The following is an 18,539-nucleotide window of genomic DNA, read 5'->3' on the forward strand; positions in this document are numbered from 1 at the left end:
GCCATTGTCACCGGATCTGCAGGGATGCGCGTGTGAGGCTCTGGCCTTTATGACAGAGGCTGTGCATCAGCGTCCTGCATGCGCAGCGGCCCCTTTGTGGTTATAGAGGGGCTCCTCGCGCCTTGAACGATGCCAATGCCAGAGCCATACCAGGCCTGATGAAGCCACAAAGCAAAATCGTTTATAAAAACACCAGTGGTAGGAAACAGAGCAGACAGTATCCAAACATTTCTCTGGCTTCTTTCTGCACCCACCCTTACAGACGCAAACAGGCAGGGCGGCCCACTGGAAAGGTGAACCCGAGAGAGTGCGCTGCGGCCCCCTCCCTCTTGTCTCTGCCTTGCGTGTAGAGGACCTGATGAAACCAATGTCTGGAGTGGGTTGGTCGGGAGGAGGGACGCACGTCTGAGTGGCAGCAATCGCTCGGCCTCCCAACCCCCTGCGAGGGCCTGACTCGCGCCCTACTTGGACAGAGCAGCGCCACCACCGCGTTTGGGCGGGAAAGCATGCGAGATCCACCGACTACGCGTGCGTGCGGGCACGGGGGGCGGAGCTAGGACGAGGGCGGAGACCAGGAGCGAGGAACGCGCGTGCGCGCGCTGGCGACAGGAGGCTCCGACCCAAAGGGCCCTGCCTCACCCCACTTCCCACACCGGAAGCCCAGCGAGGCTCGCTCCGCCTCCTCTCGCTCGACGGCTGCCTTCCTCGGCCTTTTTTGATCTCTCACGCGCTCTCCTGCCTTCTTTCTCCACGAGTCTCACGGCTTTCTCCCTCATCAGTTCGGAGGCACCAGAAGGGAGGGACAGGGAGAATGGCGTGAAAGGGTGGCTAGTAATGCGGATCTCCCTCAGGGCGGGAGACTTCGTCCGTCTGGGCAGGGGGCTCGGAACAACACCCACGACGGCAAATGGACTCCTGTTTTGGGCCGCGGAGGCGGCGCTGCATTTCCCAGCGGCCATGCAGCGCTCCCTAGGCCAGGCCTTTCTCCGTCTCCTGGGGATGTGACGGCTAGAGGATTGGATTTTCCAGTGTGCAGCTCTATCCTGCGTTGGGGAAACTGCAGTTTCCAATACCATCCTTCGTAAGTTCCGCCTTTCCCTTCAGTCTAGTCTGTTGCCTAGCGTCCCCTGGCCATAGTAGAGGAGGAAGAGCCCGGGGGACTGAAGCTCCCAATATGTCTCTCCTTGAGGAGTGCAATACCCAGTACGCCTTGGACTTTACCTCCCCATCAGGCCAATACACTTGCCCAGTGTTGTCTGCGATAAGTATCGATAGCTGTGGAGGCGGTGTTAGGAGTGGACGGGAACTATAGCCCCTAACATACACTATGTTGGGAAACCAGTTCCTAGTGTGCTTCTTCCGTAGCTCCTTGTGTTTCGTGGAGGCGGCAGGTAGATTACAGCTCTCAGGAAGTCCTGGGGAGAGAGGGAGCTTTCCCAGCAGGCCCCGCGTGGTCACTTCTCTCCCTAAGTGGCCGAACTGGACCCAGGCCCCGAACCTCAAGTCATTATTAATTCTTCCCAGTAAACACTCGCGTTTTTTTTTTTAATTTTCTAAGTCCATTCAGTGCCATACACAACTTTTCAAACACATACTCCCATTCCCTTTCCCTCAACTAATAACCCAGCTTCTCACTTCCCTGAGAAAATGGAAGCTGTCAGAAGAGAATCTCCACAGACTCACCCACCTACCAATCTACATCTTTGGCCATGTATGTACACTCCTTTCACTCTCATCCCACAGCTGAACTAACCATATTTTTATCTAACTCTAGTTCCTCCACTTGGGCACTAGATCTAACCCTCTTTTATCAAGTTTTTTTGTTTGTTTTGGGTTTTGTTTTTGTTTTTTTTTTTGGCAGGATCTTAGTTCCCCCACCAGGTATTGAACCCTGGCCAGCAGTGAAAGCTCGGAGTTCTAACCACTGGACCTCCAGGGAATTCCCTATTTATCAAGTTCTTGACTCCAGCAGTTCCCTCTCCTAGGAAACAAACAACACACACACAACTTTCATTTCCCTTCTCATATCAACTACTGCCGCATTTCTAACATAACTCCTAGAAAATATTATCTATATTTCTTGTTTCAAATTTCTTTTTTCATGTTCTCTCTTGAAAACAGTCTAATCAGATTTTTGCACCCATCACTTCAGCAAAAATGCTCTGGCCAGGGTTACTAATAATCTTCCTCTTGCTTAATCTAATGGTTGACTTTCAATTATTTTTTCTGCTTGACCTATTAGCAGCACTTGACTCAATTGATCATTTCCTCCTCCTTGGTATACTTTCTTCACTTAGTTTTTGTGACACCATAAGTTTCTTGATTTTCCTTCTACTCATTAGTGCTCCTCAGTTTCCTATGATGACCTCTCCCTGACCTCTTAATGTAAGAGCTCCTCAAGCTATAATCCTTGTTCCTCTTCCTAATCGACATCGACTCCCTTGGTCATCTCATCCAGCCTCTTGGCTTTAAGTATCATCTATATACCAGTAATTGCCAAATTTATGACTTCAGTACAAACCCGTCTCCTGAACTCCAGGCTTATATATCCAATTGCCCACTAGACCTCTTCTCTTAAATGTCTAATAGGCACTTCAATCTCAATTTGTCCAAAATTGAACTCATGAACTCCCAGTCTTCCTCATAGTACCAACTCCCTTGTTAATCTTCCCCAGCTAACTTGATGGTGCCTTCAGCTTTCCACCTGGCCAAGTCAAAAACCTTGGAGTCATCTTTGACTCCATCTTTCTCTCACATTCATATCCAGTCTATCAGCAAATCCTGATGGCTCTACCTCCAAATAGGTCTAGAAGTGCCCAATACTCCTCACTTCTATTGCCTCTTTCTCCCTGGTTCAAGCCCACTACCCACTTTCCTCTGAATTATTGTAGTAACCTCCTCATTCATCTCCCTACTTCCATTCCTGCCCCCAACTCTTGACTCCCTTACCACAGTCTATTCTCCACACAGCAAGCCATCAGGGTGCTTTTTGAATATGTAAATTAGGGTTTTTTTGGCTGTGCTGTACAAGGCTTGTGGGGTGTTAGTTCCCAGACCAGGGATTGAACCCATGCCCTTGGCAGTGAAAGCACTGGACAACCAGGGAATTCCCTGTAAATTAGATTTTTATCACTTGTCTGCTTAGAACCCTCTTATGGTTTCCATAAAATGCAGAGTAAAAGCCAAAGGCCTTAAAGTGGCCCCAAAGCCATTGCAAGATACAAGAAAAATCTGTATGGTACCTAGAACTGAGAGTACCCAAAGAACAACAAACTTGGAAGGATGCTCTCCCTCTCCAAGGCAGTGGGTGGAGGAATACCTAGCACATATGAACAATTCTTTTTTATCTAATTTCAGGAGTTTCATGGACCCTTGAAGCACATCCAGATCTCAAATTTAGCAAAACTCTGCTCAATCAGAAAACTATATGGGAGAAATCTACAGGATAATTGATTCAGTGTCTTCAACAAATCAGTGGTGTGAAAAAACTGGAAAGAGGGGAGTGTAAATATTTAAGATTGAAAGAGTCTTAGGGGGGACTTCTCTAGTGGTCCACTGGTTAAGACTCTGAACTTCCACTGCAGGGGGTGTGGGTTTGATCCCTGATTGGGGAATTAAGATCCCACAGGCTGCGAGGTGTGGCAAAAAAAAGCCTTAGGAAGCATAACAGTAGAATCCAGTGTGTAGACCTTGTTTGAATTGTGATTCAAATAAATTAATGCAAAAAAGGACATTTTTTTGGACAACCAGGGAAATTTGCACAGAGTATTGGATAATATTAAGGAATTATTAATTTTGTTAGATGTGAAAATTATTATGTCAGAAAATTTTAGTTTTTAGAGATGAGTATCAAAGTACTTAGGGTTGGAATATCTTGATGTCTGGGATTTATTTTAAAATACTTCAACAAAGGAAAAATTAGATGAAGCAATTTTTGCAAGATGTTTACAATTAAATGATGGGGTGATGGGAATCTGGGGGTTCATTATAATACTCTCTTCTACTTTAGTGATTGAAATTTTTCATAATAAAGAGAAAATACAAACAAGCCCTGGTCTTTGCAATTCTGACAAAGGCAAAAGAACATCTAGGTTGTCATAGCCAGCACCAAGGTTTTGAGGCTCCCTGAAGAGCCATCCATAGATTTCCTGACCCTGGGACAACAGTTAAGACTATTTTTTGTCACTGTGATTTGTTTGTTTGTTTGTTTATTGACCAGAGGACCCACTGATATCCTGAAAATGAATTTGATAGGTATTACTATTCCCTTTCTGGATCTTTCAAGGAATTTGTCCTTTTCATCTGTGTTGTCAAATTTATGGCCATAGAGTTCTTCATACTAGTCTTTATTCTTTAATGTCTGTAGTGATGTCCCCTCTTTCATGCCTTATATTTGTAATATGTACATTGTCCTCTTTTTGACACAGACAAGTAAAAAGGGGCCAAAAAGGAGAAATGATTCAGGTCAAGGCTGCAGAGACAGCTAGACCATCCTTACTTCTGCTGCCTTGCCTAGCTGCTGGGTCGATCATCCTTTTTGAGGCTGCCTGTTCCCAGCCCACAGCTTTCATATACTCCATGTGGCCTGATATGTAGTCTGACATGGAAGGGCCCAAGTACACACTCAGGGCTCTGATTACCCTTGGCCTCCAAGGTGAATCCAACTTCTCAAAATGTTCTCTTGCTCTCTATTTGTGGCTTACTCACAAAAGCAAACTCGGAGGGAGTAGAATAATAAAGGAGAGGTTGGGATGGAGGGTGGCAAATAGCATAGATGGGCTACTTACTAGAATCTGTTGGCTCAGCTTACCTGGGAAGAGGCAGTTTTGAAGTATCTGTAGTGGGGAGAGGGAGATCAGGGGAGGAATACCATTACTGGCAGTGACAACTTCCTCCACTTTACTACCTCTTTCCCTTTAACCCTTGTCTCCTTAATTGCTAGAGGGAAAGATCTTAAGTCCCTAGATAGTTGGGGGCCTATTTGAGCTTATACCTAATCTTTCAAATTCTCATTCTATCATCCTCCCCAAAACCCATATCCAGGTTGGCAAAGGAAGTGAAAGATACAGGCTTCCCTCCTTTTCTTCCTGCTTTAATCTCAAACAGCCTTATCTCTTAATGCCATCCAGTAGTGAGGTCACCAGGTGGTACTGACTTTTTCCTGTGCTCTGAGGATCTCCTCAACACCCACCATACCTGCTGTTGGGGGCTCAAGTCATCAGCATGCAGAACTATGGTCAGGGAAAGAGTCTGCCTCCACTGTGTATCCCCCAAAACCAAGAGGCAAAACACTGGGTCTTCTGATTCTAAAATCCATTTTCTTTCCATTATATCAATGCCTCTTATATTAATGCCAAATATACATTCATTTTTGTGCCAGGTGCTTTCCTTCCTATGGTCTTTAGGGGAGAATGGTGGGAGGAAAGGAAGGAAGAGGACAAGGACAGACTCTTCTGCCTGAAGGCCTCCAGAGGGTGAGCATCACTGGCTTTGGGGAAGTTTTCCCGCTCTCAAGAGTATGTGAATATCTGGTCTTCCTGGCTACCTTTCTGGAGAAGCAATATTTGAGGAAAGGGACACATCACAGTGCTTGTTGTAAATGAGAACCTCCTCTTTCTTACACGTGTAAAGCTGGTTTCTAGAACTGGATAGGGAAAGAGCTTTGGCGTGGCCCTACCTCTGTGTGGACTCTAGGGGTAAAGGTCTAGATTCTGGTGACAAGGCCTTTCTCCAGGTGGGGATGAAAAGCCCTGCTCCTCCAATCCCAAATTAGGGGGTAGGAGCAACGATGTAGGGCGATTCCTTAGTGAGGTGTAAATCAGCTTGCGGCAGGCTCTTCCAGGCAAGTTCTAAGATCCCATATTGGGCAATGCCTGTAGGCAGCATGGTACGTACATTGTTCTGCCCTGGGAGGGGAACCACCTCCTGGAACTCCAGAGGACCGTTAGGGGTGTGAGAGCCACCACAGAACAGGTGGTATAACAACCGCTCCCCAGGAACTAAGTCTATGGCGTTTAGGGCCTCTTTGTAAATGATCTCTTGGGACTGGGGTTCCTCTCTTTGTAGCAGTTCCTGTAGTAGCCTCTGGATTCGGGGGGACTTAAGTTGGTACAGGTCCATGAGGCGGTAGAACTGTTCCATCCAAGCAGCACTGTCTCTTGCGTATCGCTCCTTTAACATCCGCAAAACATGGTACAATGCCACAAATGTCTCCCACAGAGGCACCTCTTCCTTTTTTTTAGAGATGGGCTGTGCCTTCTTCTCCAACTTGGGCAATTTGGCAAACCTGCCCTTATCCTTAAAAGCCCAGAAGTCCTTTTGAAACATCAGTGCTAGGGTTTGTTTTTCCACAGGGTCAAGGGCACCTGTGAAAATGTCTCTTGTTGCAGGGTAATAGTGTTGCATCTCCATCTCCTTGAGAGCAGTGGATATCTGCTCTGCCCGCGCACTCCTGTAAGGCTCTCCTAGAAGATGCCAATTTATAGCCTTTGGGTCTGAAGTCATTTTGGTAGCTAATGGGGACTTTCGTGTGGAGACAGATGGTTTTAGCCAGCTTTCCTTTTCCTTTCCTTTTATAGGAGGGATCACTTTCAGGTATTTTGGACCCATGGGATCCTTACTGGGTTTTGAGATATGTGTGCTTTGCGATTCCAAGATCTGCTTGTGATGGTACACAATGGCTTCAAGTTTGGCCAGATGCATCCACTCTAAGTTTTCCTTTGCAGTGAGGTCTTTGAGAAGCTGGCACAATCTGTGGAAACTATCCCTGGAAAGCTGTTCTCCTGCCTCCATCTGTTCTAGGACATGGTGCATCCACTCTACATCTGAGAGGCTTAAGTCTGCATATATTTCCTCAGCCAGGATTTTGGACACAGGTAATTTTACCTCAGTCTGTCCCTTCAGAGATGGATGACGCTGCAGAAGCCACTGCCACTTGACCCCTAGTGGTTTGCCTTGGAGTTTATGAGCTTCCATGGTCTTCTTCAATATGTGGGATAAATACGGGGTCTTTAAGTCAGGCTCTTGGGACTCCAAAACTGTATCCAAAACTTGTAGAGGTATTGGCTTATATTTCTTTAACAGTTCTTGTTTATCCATAAACCCTGTTCCTAGGAGTACCCTGGGTTTCTCAAGTACTGTGGTCTTATCTTCCCAGGATTTTTGTTTAGTTGACACTGGCACTGATATCGTCTCTTCCCTCTCCAGAACTACTGAGATCAGTTGCTTGGAAGGGCTTTTCAGAACATCCAGTTTTATAGCACTACCTTTGACCTCGGGGATTCTTCTTTCAATAAAAGGGACTGTTTTTTTTCCTATTAAGTCCTTTTTTCTTTCTCCTGGTAACTTAAATAGTTTTTGTTTTTTAAAGATCTCTTTTTTCTTGTCTACCTCTTCTTCCAACGAGCTTCTCTCCTCTTCCTCCTCTTCTTTCTCACTCAAACGTTCCACCTCTTCCTCACTCGTGCTTTCTTCCTTCTCAAACACTTCCTCCTCCTGCTCTTCCTCCTCCTGCACCTTCTTCTTCTTCTTTTTCTTCTTCTCCTTCCCTTCCTCTTCCTCCTCCTCCTCTTCCATTTCCTCCTCTTCTGTTTCCTTTTCCTCCTCCGCCTCCTTCACGTCTTTCTCCTCCACCTCCTCCTCCTCTTCCTCTTCTTCCTCCTCCACAGACAAATTCTCTCTCTCTATTTCATCTAACAGGCTTTCCATTTCTTCAGAAAAGCTCTCTTCACTTTTCACACTTTTCATCTCATCCTCTTGACTGAGAAGCTCTTCCTGTTGCATATCAACTCTCTTTAGCTTTTTTCTCTTTCTCGACCTTTGTTTAAGGAATGGCTTTGCCTCTTCTTCCTCTGTTATTTCTTCCTCCCCTTCTTCCTCAATGACTTCTCTCTGTTGCCTGGCCAATCTGCTTTCTTGCTCAGTCATCTTTTTCTCTTTCTTTATCAATCTTCTCATTTCCTTGGCCAGTTTTCTCTGCCTCTTAGCCAGTTTCTTCTCATCTGTGGTAATTTCTGGTTGTTCCTCAGAAAAATCCCACTCCTTGGCATCAAGTTCATCCTGTACCTTGTTCAGTTCCCTTTCCTTAATAAAGAATGCCCTCTTTAACTTTGTCATCTCTATTTCTTCCTGGGTTAGTTTTCTTTCTTCTTTGATAAGGGCTTGAAGTACCTTTAAGATTTTGCTGCTTACTTTTAATGGTTTCTTGGAAATGCCCTGACTTTCTGTAGCCAACTTCCTTATTAATTTGGCTAGCTTCCTTTCTTCCTGGGCATATACTCTCCCTCCTCTAGTAAACTCCAGTTTTCCTTTGGTAATGTCTGTGTGTTCTGTGGCCAGTATCCTATCTTCATAGACCAGTATCTTTTCCTCTAGTGACAGTTTCCTCCTAATTAGTTCTAGTTCATCCTTAGTTGGTCTTCCCTGTCTTAAAGTTTCTTGAGTCTCTTCCTTGAAGAGAGTTTCCTTTCCCTCAGCTAGTCTCACCTTCTCCCAGGCCAGTTTCTTCATTTCCGTGCCTAATGCCTTTTCTTCCTTAGTAATAGACCAGTCACCTCTGAGCTGTTTCAGTTTTTGGAGTATTGCCCTCTTCTCTGTAGCTAATTTCATTTTGTCCTGGGCTAGTTCATGCTGTTTCTCAGCAAGACTTTCCTCTAATTGGGTCAGTTTTTCCTCTACAGCAGCCAGTTTCTCCTTCTTCTGGAGAAGTTTCTCCTTTTCCTCCATCAGCTTCTTCTCTATCTGAATCAGTCTCTTCTTGTACATGTCCGCTTTCTCCTTTTTGTGGCCTAATTTCTTTCCCTTTTGGGTGAGGCTTTCTTTGAGCTGGATTAAATTTTCTTTCCTCTGAGCCAGTTTCACCTGCTCCTGAGCCAGATTCTCCTTCTCCTGAGCCAGAGTCTTCTGCCTCCAGGCTAGTATCTCCTTGGTTTTGAAGAGTTCTTCTTTGTTCTGGACCAATTTATTCCTTTCCTGGGCCAATTTTTGCTTATCCTTTCTCAATTGCTCCCTTCTCTGGGCAAATCTTTCCTCCTCCACAAGCAGTGTTTCCATGTCCTGGGTCAGTGTCTTCTCATCCTGGATTAGTAGCTCTTCTTCTTGGGTCAGTTTCTGTTTATTCTCCATCAACTGCTCCCTTTTCTGGGCAAGTCTTTCCTCTTCTCCAGGAGATTTCACCTTCTCCTGGGCCAGTTTCTTCTCTTCCTGGGTCAGGAGTTCTTCTTCCTGGGCCAACTTTTGCTTATTCTCCATCAACTGCTCCCTTCTCTGGCCAAGGTGTTCCTTTTCCTCAGACCATTTTTCCTTGTCCTGGACCAATTTCTTTCCTTCCTGGATCAGCAATTCTTCTTCCTGGACCACTTCTTTCTCTTCCATATCCAGTTTCTCCTCTTGTAAGGCCAGCGTCGTCTCCTCCTGGTCCAGTCTCTCCTCTTCATTGACCAGTTCCTCCTCTTTCTCATTCAGTTCCTCTTCTTTCAAAGCCAGTTCCTCCTCTTCCCACGCCAGGTCCTCCAATTCCTGGGCTAGTTCCTTTTCTTGCCATGCTAGATCTTGCTCCTTTTGGGCCAGTTTTTCCAATTTCTGGACCAATATCTTTTTTACCTCAGCTAGCTTGCCTCCTTTCTTTGCTGTTTTCTCTTCTTCTCGAGCTAGTTTCTCCAGTTTCATAGCCAGTTTCTTCCTTTGCTGGGCTACTTTCTCTGCTTCCTGGGTTAGCATCTCCTCTCTTTGGGCTAGTTTTTCCTCATTCTGGATAAACTTCCTCTCTGCCTGGATCATTTTCCTGTCTTTCTGGGCCTGTTTCTCTAAGTCTCTGGCCATTTTTCTCTCTTCCTGAGCCAGTATTCTCTCTTCCTGTGCTAGCTTCTCTTCTTCTTGTGCCAGCTTACTCTCTTCTTGGGCTTGTTTTATTTCAGCTTGGGCCCGTTTCCTCTCAGCCTGTGCCTGTTTATATTCTTGGTGGACCTGTCTCTGCTCTTCTGTCATTAGCTCTTCTCCTTCTTCTGCTGCTGCTTCTTCTGCTGCTTCTTCTTCTCCTTCCCACTCCTGAGACAGTTCTTCCTCCCGGGTCACTTCCTCCCCATCCTCCAACAATTGCTCCCTGGCCCTGGCTGATGTCTTTTCCCAGATCTGTGACCATTCATCCCACGTCCGCATCCTCTTGTCCCTCTCCAGCTTTTCCTCATCTGGTAACAGCTTTTCTTCCTCCTCCTGTCGTTTCTCTTCTTCCTGAAGATGCTTGCTTTCCCAAGTTTTCTTCCATTCATCCCAGGATATACTCGTCTCACCATAAGCCTGTTTCCACTGATCCTGGGACTTCTTCCACTCCTGCCAAGATAGCTTCATCTCTTCCTTAACTGGTCTTCCTTCTTGCTCAACCACTTCCTCCTCTAATTTGGCCATTTCCCCTACTTCCTGACTAACGTCCCTCTCTTCTTTGGTTATTTTCCTCTCTTTTTTATCCACTTTTATTTCCCGCTGGACTGCTTTCCTCTCCTGTTTAGAAGGCTTCTTAAAGGGTTTCTTCTCTTCTTTCTTTGATATTTGTTTTCCCTTGGTTACGTCTGATTCTAAAAAAATAACTTTCTTTTTCTTGCCTTTTTTGGGCATCACCTGGGCTTCTCGCAAGTCCTGCACATCCCTTTCTTTCTTTTGCTCTTGCTCTTCCTTTGTCTCCTCTTCCTTGTCTCTGATTACCGTGTCCTCTCTAATTGCTCTTCCATGAATAAAAACTGGTTTCTCCTCTGGCCAGGCTACATCCCAGTCAAGGTCCTCAAGCAGTTCCTTACTTTCTTTCTGCAGCAGGGGGCAGATCTCCTGAAAGAGCTCCCAGCTGGGCCGTCGATCTGACAGCACCTCCTGAGCTGTGGTCACTAGCTCAATGTTTAGAGCTTCTGACATTTTTGTCTGGGAACCAGATATCCTCAGGGTCATAAGACGACATAGATCATCCCGCCATGATGAGCCATCTCCAGGAGCGGTCCTATGGCCAGGAGCTCCAGAGGCACCCTGTCCTTTGATTTTCACTGGCTTCACAACTGATTCTCTCCTTATAGGATATGGAGATTCCTCAACTGGAACTTCAGCTTTTATTGTCTTCCTCTTGCGCCTCTTTGTGGGTTTCTGAAGTGTTGCTTTCCTGTCTTTTTTGTCACGTATCTTCCTCAGCATCTTCAGGGTCAATGCAACATGATCCTTTGAGGCATCTACCTCTGGAGGTTGTTCCTCATCTTTTGAAATCTTTAATATACTGGAGATTGAAGACCTAGACTCCTCCCCCTCAGCTGGTGCAGCTTCACTCTGATCACCTTCTCCCTCGAAGGGACCTGGCTCTGGGCCAGTCTCTCTAATCTTCTTGAGGCTCCGCAAAAATTTTCGGGCTATAGGGAAAATCAGGAGATGTAGATAAGGAAAGCATGGGAGGCTTAAATGAAGCCCTTCCCAATATCTGGTATGAGCTAAGAGGAACTGCCATAACAGAAGCAGCAACAGAGGGGGCTGAGGCCTTTAAAAAAAGGCATTCTCTTTGCTTTATTCCCAGTGCCTTCCCTTCTCCACCTCCCCCATCCCGCATACCCCCACCCCCACATCCCACCTCTGCCAAGTCCTACAGAGGTAGGTTTTGGAGTCTCTATGAATTTGGGTGGATTCTTCCTAGGAAGGTTCTTTTCTGTGAAAGGATCTTTCCACTTATCTCTGTTCCTATCTGATACCTCTTGACCCACTTTAGCCCTAACTACCCTGCCTCTTGGGGACCCTGAGGCATGAACCAGATCACCCCATACATACTATGCTTTCTGCCTCCTACTCGGCCCCGTTTTTGGCCTTTGCTGGGCTTGAAGGCAACTTCAGGTTCTTCAGGAGCTGTATCAAGTTGTTTGGAAAGGGCGGTATGTTCAAAAGCCCCTGAAACATCTAAAGAAAAAGTAGGCTTTTCATCATCCCATGATAAGGTCAGGTTTTCATTCAATCGCTGCTGCACTTGAGTATGAAGGATTTGGAGATCTGTGGCCCGCATTCCCAGCAGATGGTCCAGGGTTTCCTCACCAACCATTTCCTGCCTGTGAAAGTCAAAGGAGTGGAAGGACCATGCTGAATCAGGGATGAGAGGGGGAATGAGAAGGAAAGAACTGCTATGGAACAGGCATGGGGCTTGGCAACATGACAAACAGAGACAGTATATGTAGAGATAAAGGATGGCAAAGAAGAAAGGAAGAGTCTAGGAAGCCAAGACGGCAATGGAGTGACCTGTATGGGGGCTACAGGGGTAGGAGAAGAGGGTGAAAAGGGGCACTTGAAGAGGCAGGGGACAAACAGGAATACAAGAAATGGAGAAAGGAACGAGCAATTAGGGGATCATCAGGATAGTCTAGGAATGGAAAGAGACTATGAACAAGGAAAAAGGACAGGAAGAGCTAATGAACAGAGATGAAGAGACAGCGAAGGCAGGGAAGGGAAAAAGGGGGAAGGAGAAGAAAAAAATCAGAAGCTAATAAAGAACTGAGGAAGGTGCAGAGAACTTACTGCATCTCCCGGAAAGTATCTCGGTCCTGGATCAAGTTTAAGAGTGAGGTCTTAGAGTGGACTCCAGTCTCAGCCATGAGGCTCAGGGCCTTACTCCTCACTCTTTCATCTTTGTCCATTAGTCCTTGGGCCAGAGGCATGGCAAAGAGATGAGTAATCATTCCTAGACGCTTCAGCCCTTCCCAGGCTAGCTCTCGGATCAGTGGATTGGAATTGGTTGTATCATCCAACAGACGATGGGCTGTTTCAGAGCGCAGGGGTGGAGACACCTGGTAAGAGGCAAAGATTTGCCCTAGTGCACCAATACAGCACTGGTACTTCAGTGGAGATGCATGGATCATAATAGTGAGAATTGTCTCTATCAGGCTATTGATAGCTATTTCACTCATCTTTCTTCCCAGCCAACTGTGGTTTGCAGAGTCTGTGAGGACACTGTAAGTTATATCCTTTGATGCTCTTATTTCTAGGAAGTCATCCTCCTTTTCACGTGCATATTCTCCTACATCACTTATAGCTCTTGCCCTACTATGCCAGAAGAAGAAGTGTTGAGATTTGTCCCATTCCAATTCCCTCATGGGTGAGTGCAGGTTGCACTGTAGGTATATCGGGCTGCCCTCTGGCCAAAGACAGGCACGAATCACTGAGTTAGGGATGTAGCAATCAGGAGCCAAGAGCCATTTCTGCCCATGACCAAAGTAGCATCGCAGTATCTGGTAGGGGTTGAGTCCATCCCAAGTAGTCAGCTGTAGTTGGGGAGGAAGCACATAATGGGAATGAGGAGGTTTTGTCACCTGTGTCCAATCAGTGTCCTTAGACAAGGAATCATATCTGAAGGAAGACAGTAGCACAGGGCTCCCTTGCTCATCTTCTTCTATGACGTGTGGCACGTTATGATCAAAGGCAATGGCCCGAGTATTGACAAGGGTCTCCAGACCCACTAATTGCTGTTGCCCCTGTCCAAGGTAGACATACTTGGGCACAAACATGGTCTCAAAGGAGAAGAAGAAGCTTGGTATGAAAGGCTTAGGAACTTCTAGCACTTCATCTGTCATACCTGTAAGGGAAAGGCGAGCCAGCATGGTTGGGGGAAGCAGTTTTAAACAGGACACCAGATAAAGACTCTGGTTGAAAGTTACAAGCAGGTCACCTCGGTCATTTGCAAAGCAGAGGGGGCCAAAGTGCAGTGATGAGTCCAGCATGGCTATGAGTCTACCGTGGAAGTTCCAGATCCGGACAGAGCCGTCACTGCCACCTGTGACAAAAAGACTCAAGGAAAGGCAGACATCAAAAGATGTGATGGTACACTGGTGCAGAGGCAATGTCTCTATGAACGTCGAGCGTTCCTGTGACCCAGAGGACAGAAAGTCATGGAACTTCCAGAGACGCAGGCAGTTAGTCTCTGTGATGGCACCCACAGACTTGGGTAAGAGTATCAAGTGTGTCAGCTGACAGCTGCTGAGAATGCTGGTGAGGAGCCGCAGCTGCACTCTGACCCCTTCAAACACAGCTTCTGATAGATGTATGTAGTCATCCATTCCATAGGAACAGAGCAAAGAGTTTCCTGGGCTGCCAGAAAGCCCTCCAGGCAGTGTAGAGAGTGCTAATACAGCCCCAAAGTGCATGAATTTCTCTGTTCGGGCACAGCTGTGCTGGGAAAGCACTCTGATCATACCACTCTGGTGTCCAGAGAACATTAGTCCTTCTAGACCCCGACCCAGGTGGAAATTCCCATAAGCCAGGCATTGTACCAAGTCCTGAGGATCTGGTGAGGTGCATAGAAGATACTTGGCTGGGCAAGGGCAGCGGGTTGTGTCAAATACCAGCACATCTGAGCTGCCTGTTGCTACAAAGAGCTCCTCTTTATCTGGGTCATAGGCCCAATCCACAGCCTGGTCCAGGATTGAGAAGGGCCAGGTGATAACCAGAAGATTCCCTGTTAGTGGGGACACAAAGCGCAACAAGCCATCCTCAGTAGTGCACAGGATCCGGAACCGGTTATTGCCACAGCGGACCCGACGCACCTGCTGGGGAGCAGAGCCACAGACATTGAAGAGGTTATAGAAGCAGGGCAGACTGCGCAAGGAGAAAGAATGGGTAGTCTGGCAGAAGAAAGTAGTGCTATCAATAAACTGGAGTCGATACAGATCCTCGCCAAGTTCTAGCTGCCGCAGCAGACTCCCTGAAGTCAGGTTCCACTCCTTGATTAAGCCTTCCTTGCCGGCTGTTAGCAGGGTGTGGGCTTCTGGCCGGCTGTGGATACATATCACTGGTGAGAAATGGGCCTTGAAACTGTGGAGAGAGTGGCCCCGATTGAGGCTCCACACTTGGATTTCCCCAGTCTTGTTTCCAGTATAGAGAAAGCCCTGCTCAAAACAGGTGAAGCAGCAGGTGATTGAGGAGCCACTGGTGTTGGAAGGGAACCTCTTCACCTCTGCCAGCCGGCCGCGGCCCTGGCGCTCAAGGACCCTCACCACAGTCTCACACAGGGCTACGAGAGAGCCATTGGGGCCATTCAACATGATGTCATGGATAAGCTCATCACTAGGCATGGAAACCACGTGGGCTATTTGGAGCCCCTTGCCACTCTGCTCAATGATCCAGGTGACCACTGCCCCCAGGATGCCCGACAGAAGCATCTTCATTTCTGGGTCATAGCAGAGGCAGCTGATGTTAAAGCGGCAGGGCACTAAACCCAGGGGTTTAAATGACCGAAAGTGGTCCCCAAAGAGCCTCAGGAGCAGGTCACCGCAGTAGACCACGAGGATGTGAAAGGAACCTGTGTGGACCATGGACTGGATGGGCGGCAGCTGGTCAGTCATGGAGAACGTTCTCTTCTCCACCATGTCCTCAGTTTTGCTCTTCATCCATATTATAGCCTAGGAGAGAAGAAGATGGGGAGATGACAGTAGAAGAGGAAAGGGCAGAATATTCAGCAGTTTTTCTCTTGGTAAGGAGAAATTGGAAGACTCTAGAGTGATTTTACCCCCCTGGTTTTGGGAGTTGGAAACATTGTAGAAGTGGGAAACGTAGGACTCTTTCCCTAACTTTGGTCTACTTTAGAAGAACCATAAAATCTATTCAACATGGAGACTGTAATTGGAGAAAGGATGAAGGGGGAATCCTGGATCCAGGTCATGTTCATTCAAGGGGTGTATCTTCCTGGGTTGATCTAGGGTCATAACTTACATGGGCATGGCCCCTGCAGAATGGGCTGAGAAGAAGAAAGGCTGGGTGGTGTTACCTGTATTTCTTTTGTGCTTGTTGTCACCCAAGAGAGGGAAGCAAAGAAGTGGGCATCACTGAAGTAATAGCATATAAGCGGCATATTTTGAGGATGGCGAGACTCTTTGAACAGGATCTGGGACCGGTCACTCAACACAACTATGTCAGTCTTTGGGTCATCTAAAGTTTGCTGGGGAGAGGCATGGCATAAACTAAGAGACCAGGAACACACATGTACTAAATATTTTCATGCAAGTCACAATTGAAGCGCTTCTCAAAGTTATGCCTCAGCCCCAAGGATCACTCCTGTGACACCCACACATGCACAATTTATCACCTGTGGGACACCTACACTTCACAGGCATGGAACAAAACCAACACAAGAGCAAACCTAACTGTCATAGGGCCTATACAGGCAAATTTTATAGTGTGAGCACAGGGGGAAGACTAATGTTCTTCCCAATGTGAAGTTAGCTATACCTGTCCTCTAACATTCTGCCTTCTGTCTAAAAGGTACATATGTCATAAAAGACACAGTTAACAGATTACCAAGGCAAGTGCACTGCCATATGCCCACATGTAAAGTAGCAGGGTATCCCAAAAGTCAACACAGCTTTATTAAAGCCTAAAATTGCACTAAGACTTTTAGGACATCCTACCTGGCCTTTAAATTTGACAGAGGAAGATTATATATATATATATATAATATATAATCAATATGATAATTATATTATAAATGACATCATAATTAATATAGCTATTGTAGTATATATTAATACATAATATATAACAATATATAATTATATATATAAATACACAATATATATTATCCCACTGTGATAGAGCATGTGCTATGAAACACGCACATGGGATCCTTTTACACAGCGCCAGCCACAGCAGAACTGAGGTTGGTAGATGTTCTCTGGTGCCTTCTCCCTTCTCTTTTAGAAAAATCTCTCTTCCCAGAGGGTTGGTTCTTGGGACAGTGCTCCAAAGTGTTAACCTCTCACTAACAAAATATCCTTGCAAGAGGTCTCTAGACTAATTTGGAAGCTGATGGCCCGCTTTCTACTCAGGGGACAGTTGTCTTTATGATCAACCCTGCCTGCTTCCTACTTCCATAGAGGATCTATGCTTCTCTGAAGTGCTCATAACTCTTAAGGTAGATAGAGGCCAATAACATGTTTATGTCCTACGTATACATTACCTTGCTTTTATGTATCATGTCATTTACAAGGTATTTAAAATCCTTCCACAGGGGAATGAGTCTGGGGGAAGTCATCACCTTGATTATCCCCTGGTCTTCCTCAGGACCGTTGTTTAAAAACCTGTGGGAATCCAAAAGAGGCCAGCTTAGCCACTGCTACTTTTTGAGGAGCGAGAAATCAGAAGGCAAGATCCATGAAGTCATGTTTACTGGGCACTTTTTGAATGTCAGGAACTATGCATAAGACATACCTTCTCATTTAATCCTCACTACAGCCCAGTGAGGTAGGTATTACCTCATTTGAGGAAACTGAGGCTTGGAGAAGGTAATTAAAGCAGTTGGGGGTTGAATCTTAGCATTGGCTATATAACCCAATAGGATATTATGGGGGAGGGAAGCAGAGAAACTTAGAGAGAGGCTGGAAAGGAACACTATCACAGGCAAATAATTGTTCTTTGCTGGTGGTGGGCTGTCAAGAGATCTTTTTGCAAGGACTAGTTCCCAAAGTGTGGTCCCTGGACCTCCTGCACCAGGATTCCTGGGGGAGAGGTACGTCTTAAAATGCAGATCCTTAGGCACTGAAGCAGAACCATGGTGGTGGGACCCTGAGTCCTTCACTTGTAACAAGCTCCCTAGGTGATTCTATGGACATTCAAGTTCAACTACTGAAATAGAAAATCGAGATAAAGGCTGCCCAGGACTAAGAGTCAGCCCCATATAGCCCAGCTGGAGAAAGGATCCAGCCATTCCGCCTTGCAGGCTTTACCAGGCTTGTGGAATCAAGTAGCTCTCTTGCATGTGATACATCTGCTATTCATCCTCCTCCTCCCTGTTGCCTTCTCTTTGAGCTTCATGAGGACAAAACTCTACTTTTCTTGGTTGGACAGTGAATAAATCCTGCTTTTAACAAGTCCCCTCTGTCAGGAAGTCTCTCATTACTGATCTGACAATGGGCTTATTTTCCTCATTTGTAAAATGAAAATGCCAGTCTTGCCTACTTCACAGGATTGTTGCAAGGATAAAATAATTCCTGTGAATACCTTTTTAAGTATACTCTGAAGCAACAAACAATTATTATTGCTGTTTTTAGGCTGGTTTGATTCTCAGAGAAGTACTAGTTATTTCCTTCCAACCCATACTTCGTACTTTTCAGTTGCTCTAGAAACATTACAGCTAAATTTATAGTTTGGCCAGCAGAGGGCAGTGGAAGCCATCCTTGTGCCTGCCAGATGAAGTGAAACTGACGGACTTTCAGTTTAAAGAAGTGATCCCCAAAGTGTGATCCTCAGGACAGCAACATCAGCATCACATGGGAACTTGTTAGAAATGCAAATTACCAGGGCCCACCCTAGATCTACAAAATTGGAAACTCTGAGGGTAGGACCCCAAACTCTCGAGTTTTAAAACAAGCTCTCCTGCTGGTCTTATGCACCTGGTCTTAAAGTCTGAGAACCCTGGGTTAGAGAACTAGTGGAGTCCCAAGTCATTTGGCCTGAGCCTCCTGAGGCAAGGTCAGCAGAACCCATCCTCTGGCATGGCTAAGCCTATGCCCTGTGTGGGCCCAGAGACTTGATGGCTGGATTTGGGG

At 46.2% G+C, this 18,539-nt stretch overlaps 1 protein-coding gene across 1 annotated transcript; it reads right to left on the bottom strand.

Moving 5' to 3' along the window:
- Nucleotides 1–5,769: 5,769 nt before the first annotated feature.
- Nucleotides 5,770–17,026, bottom strand: LOC130838899 (WD repeat-containing protein 87-like). The gene is made up of 5 exons (XM_057712619.1): nt 16,952–17,026; nt 12,523–15,398; nt 11,788–12,059; nt 7,618–11,378; nt 5,770–7,557 (listed from the first exon to the last, which is right to left on the bottom strand). The coding sequence occupies exons 1-5, from the start codon at nt 17,024–17,026 to the stop codon at nt 5,770–5,772; spliced, it is 8,772 nt and encodes a 2,923-aa protein (XP_057568602.1).
- Nucleotides 17,027–18,539: the final 1,513 nt, after the last annotated feature.

The sequence above is a fragment of the Hippopotamus amphibius genome, chromosome 16, assembly GCF_030028045.1.
Source record: "Hippopotamus amphibius kiboko isolate mHipAmp2 chromosome 16, mHipAmp2.hap2, whole genome shotgun sequence".
In the NCBI taxonomy this organism is placed as follows: domain Eukaryota; kingdom Metazoa; phylum Chordata; class Mammalia; order Artiodactyla; family Hippopotamidae; genus Hippopotamus; species Hippopotamus amphibius.

Excerpts from the sequence above, each read along its gene's own strand:
- LOC130838899 (XM_057712619.1), bottom strand. The coding sequence starts at position 17,026 with ATGACTTCCCCCAGACTCATTCCCCTGTGGAAGGATTTTAAATACCTT. Across the intron at positions 15,399-16,951 it reads ACATGATACATAAAAGCAAG|GCTATAATATGGATGAAGAG; the intron begins GTAATGTATACG and ends CTTCTCTCCTAG. Across the intron at positions 12,060-12,522 it reads GATACTTTCCGGGAGATGCA|GCAGGAAATGGTTGGTGAGG; the intron begins GTAAGTTCTCTG and ends TGACTTTCACAG.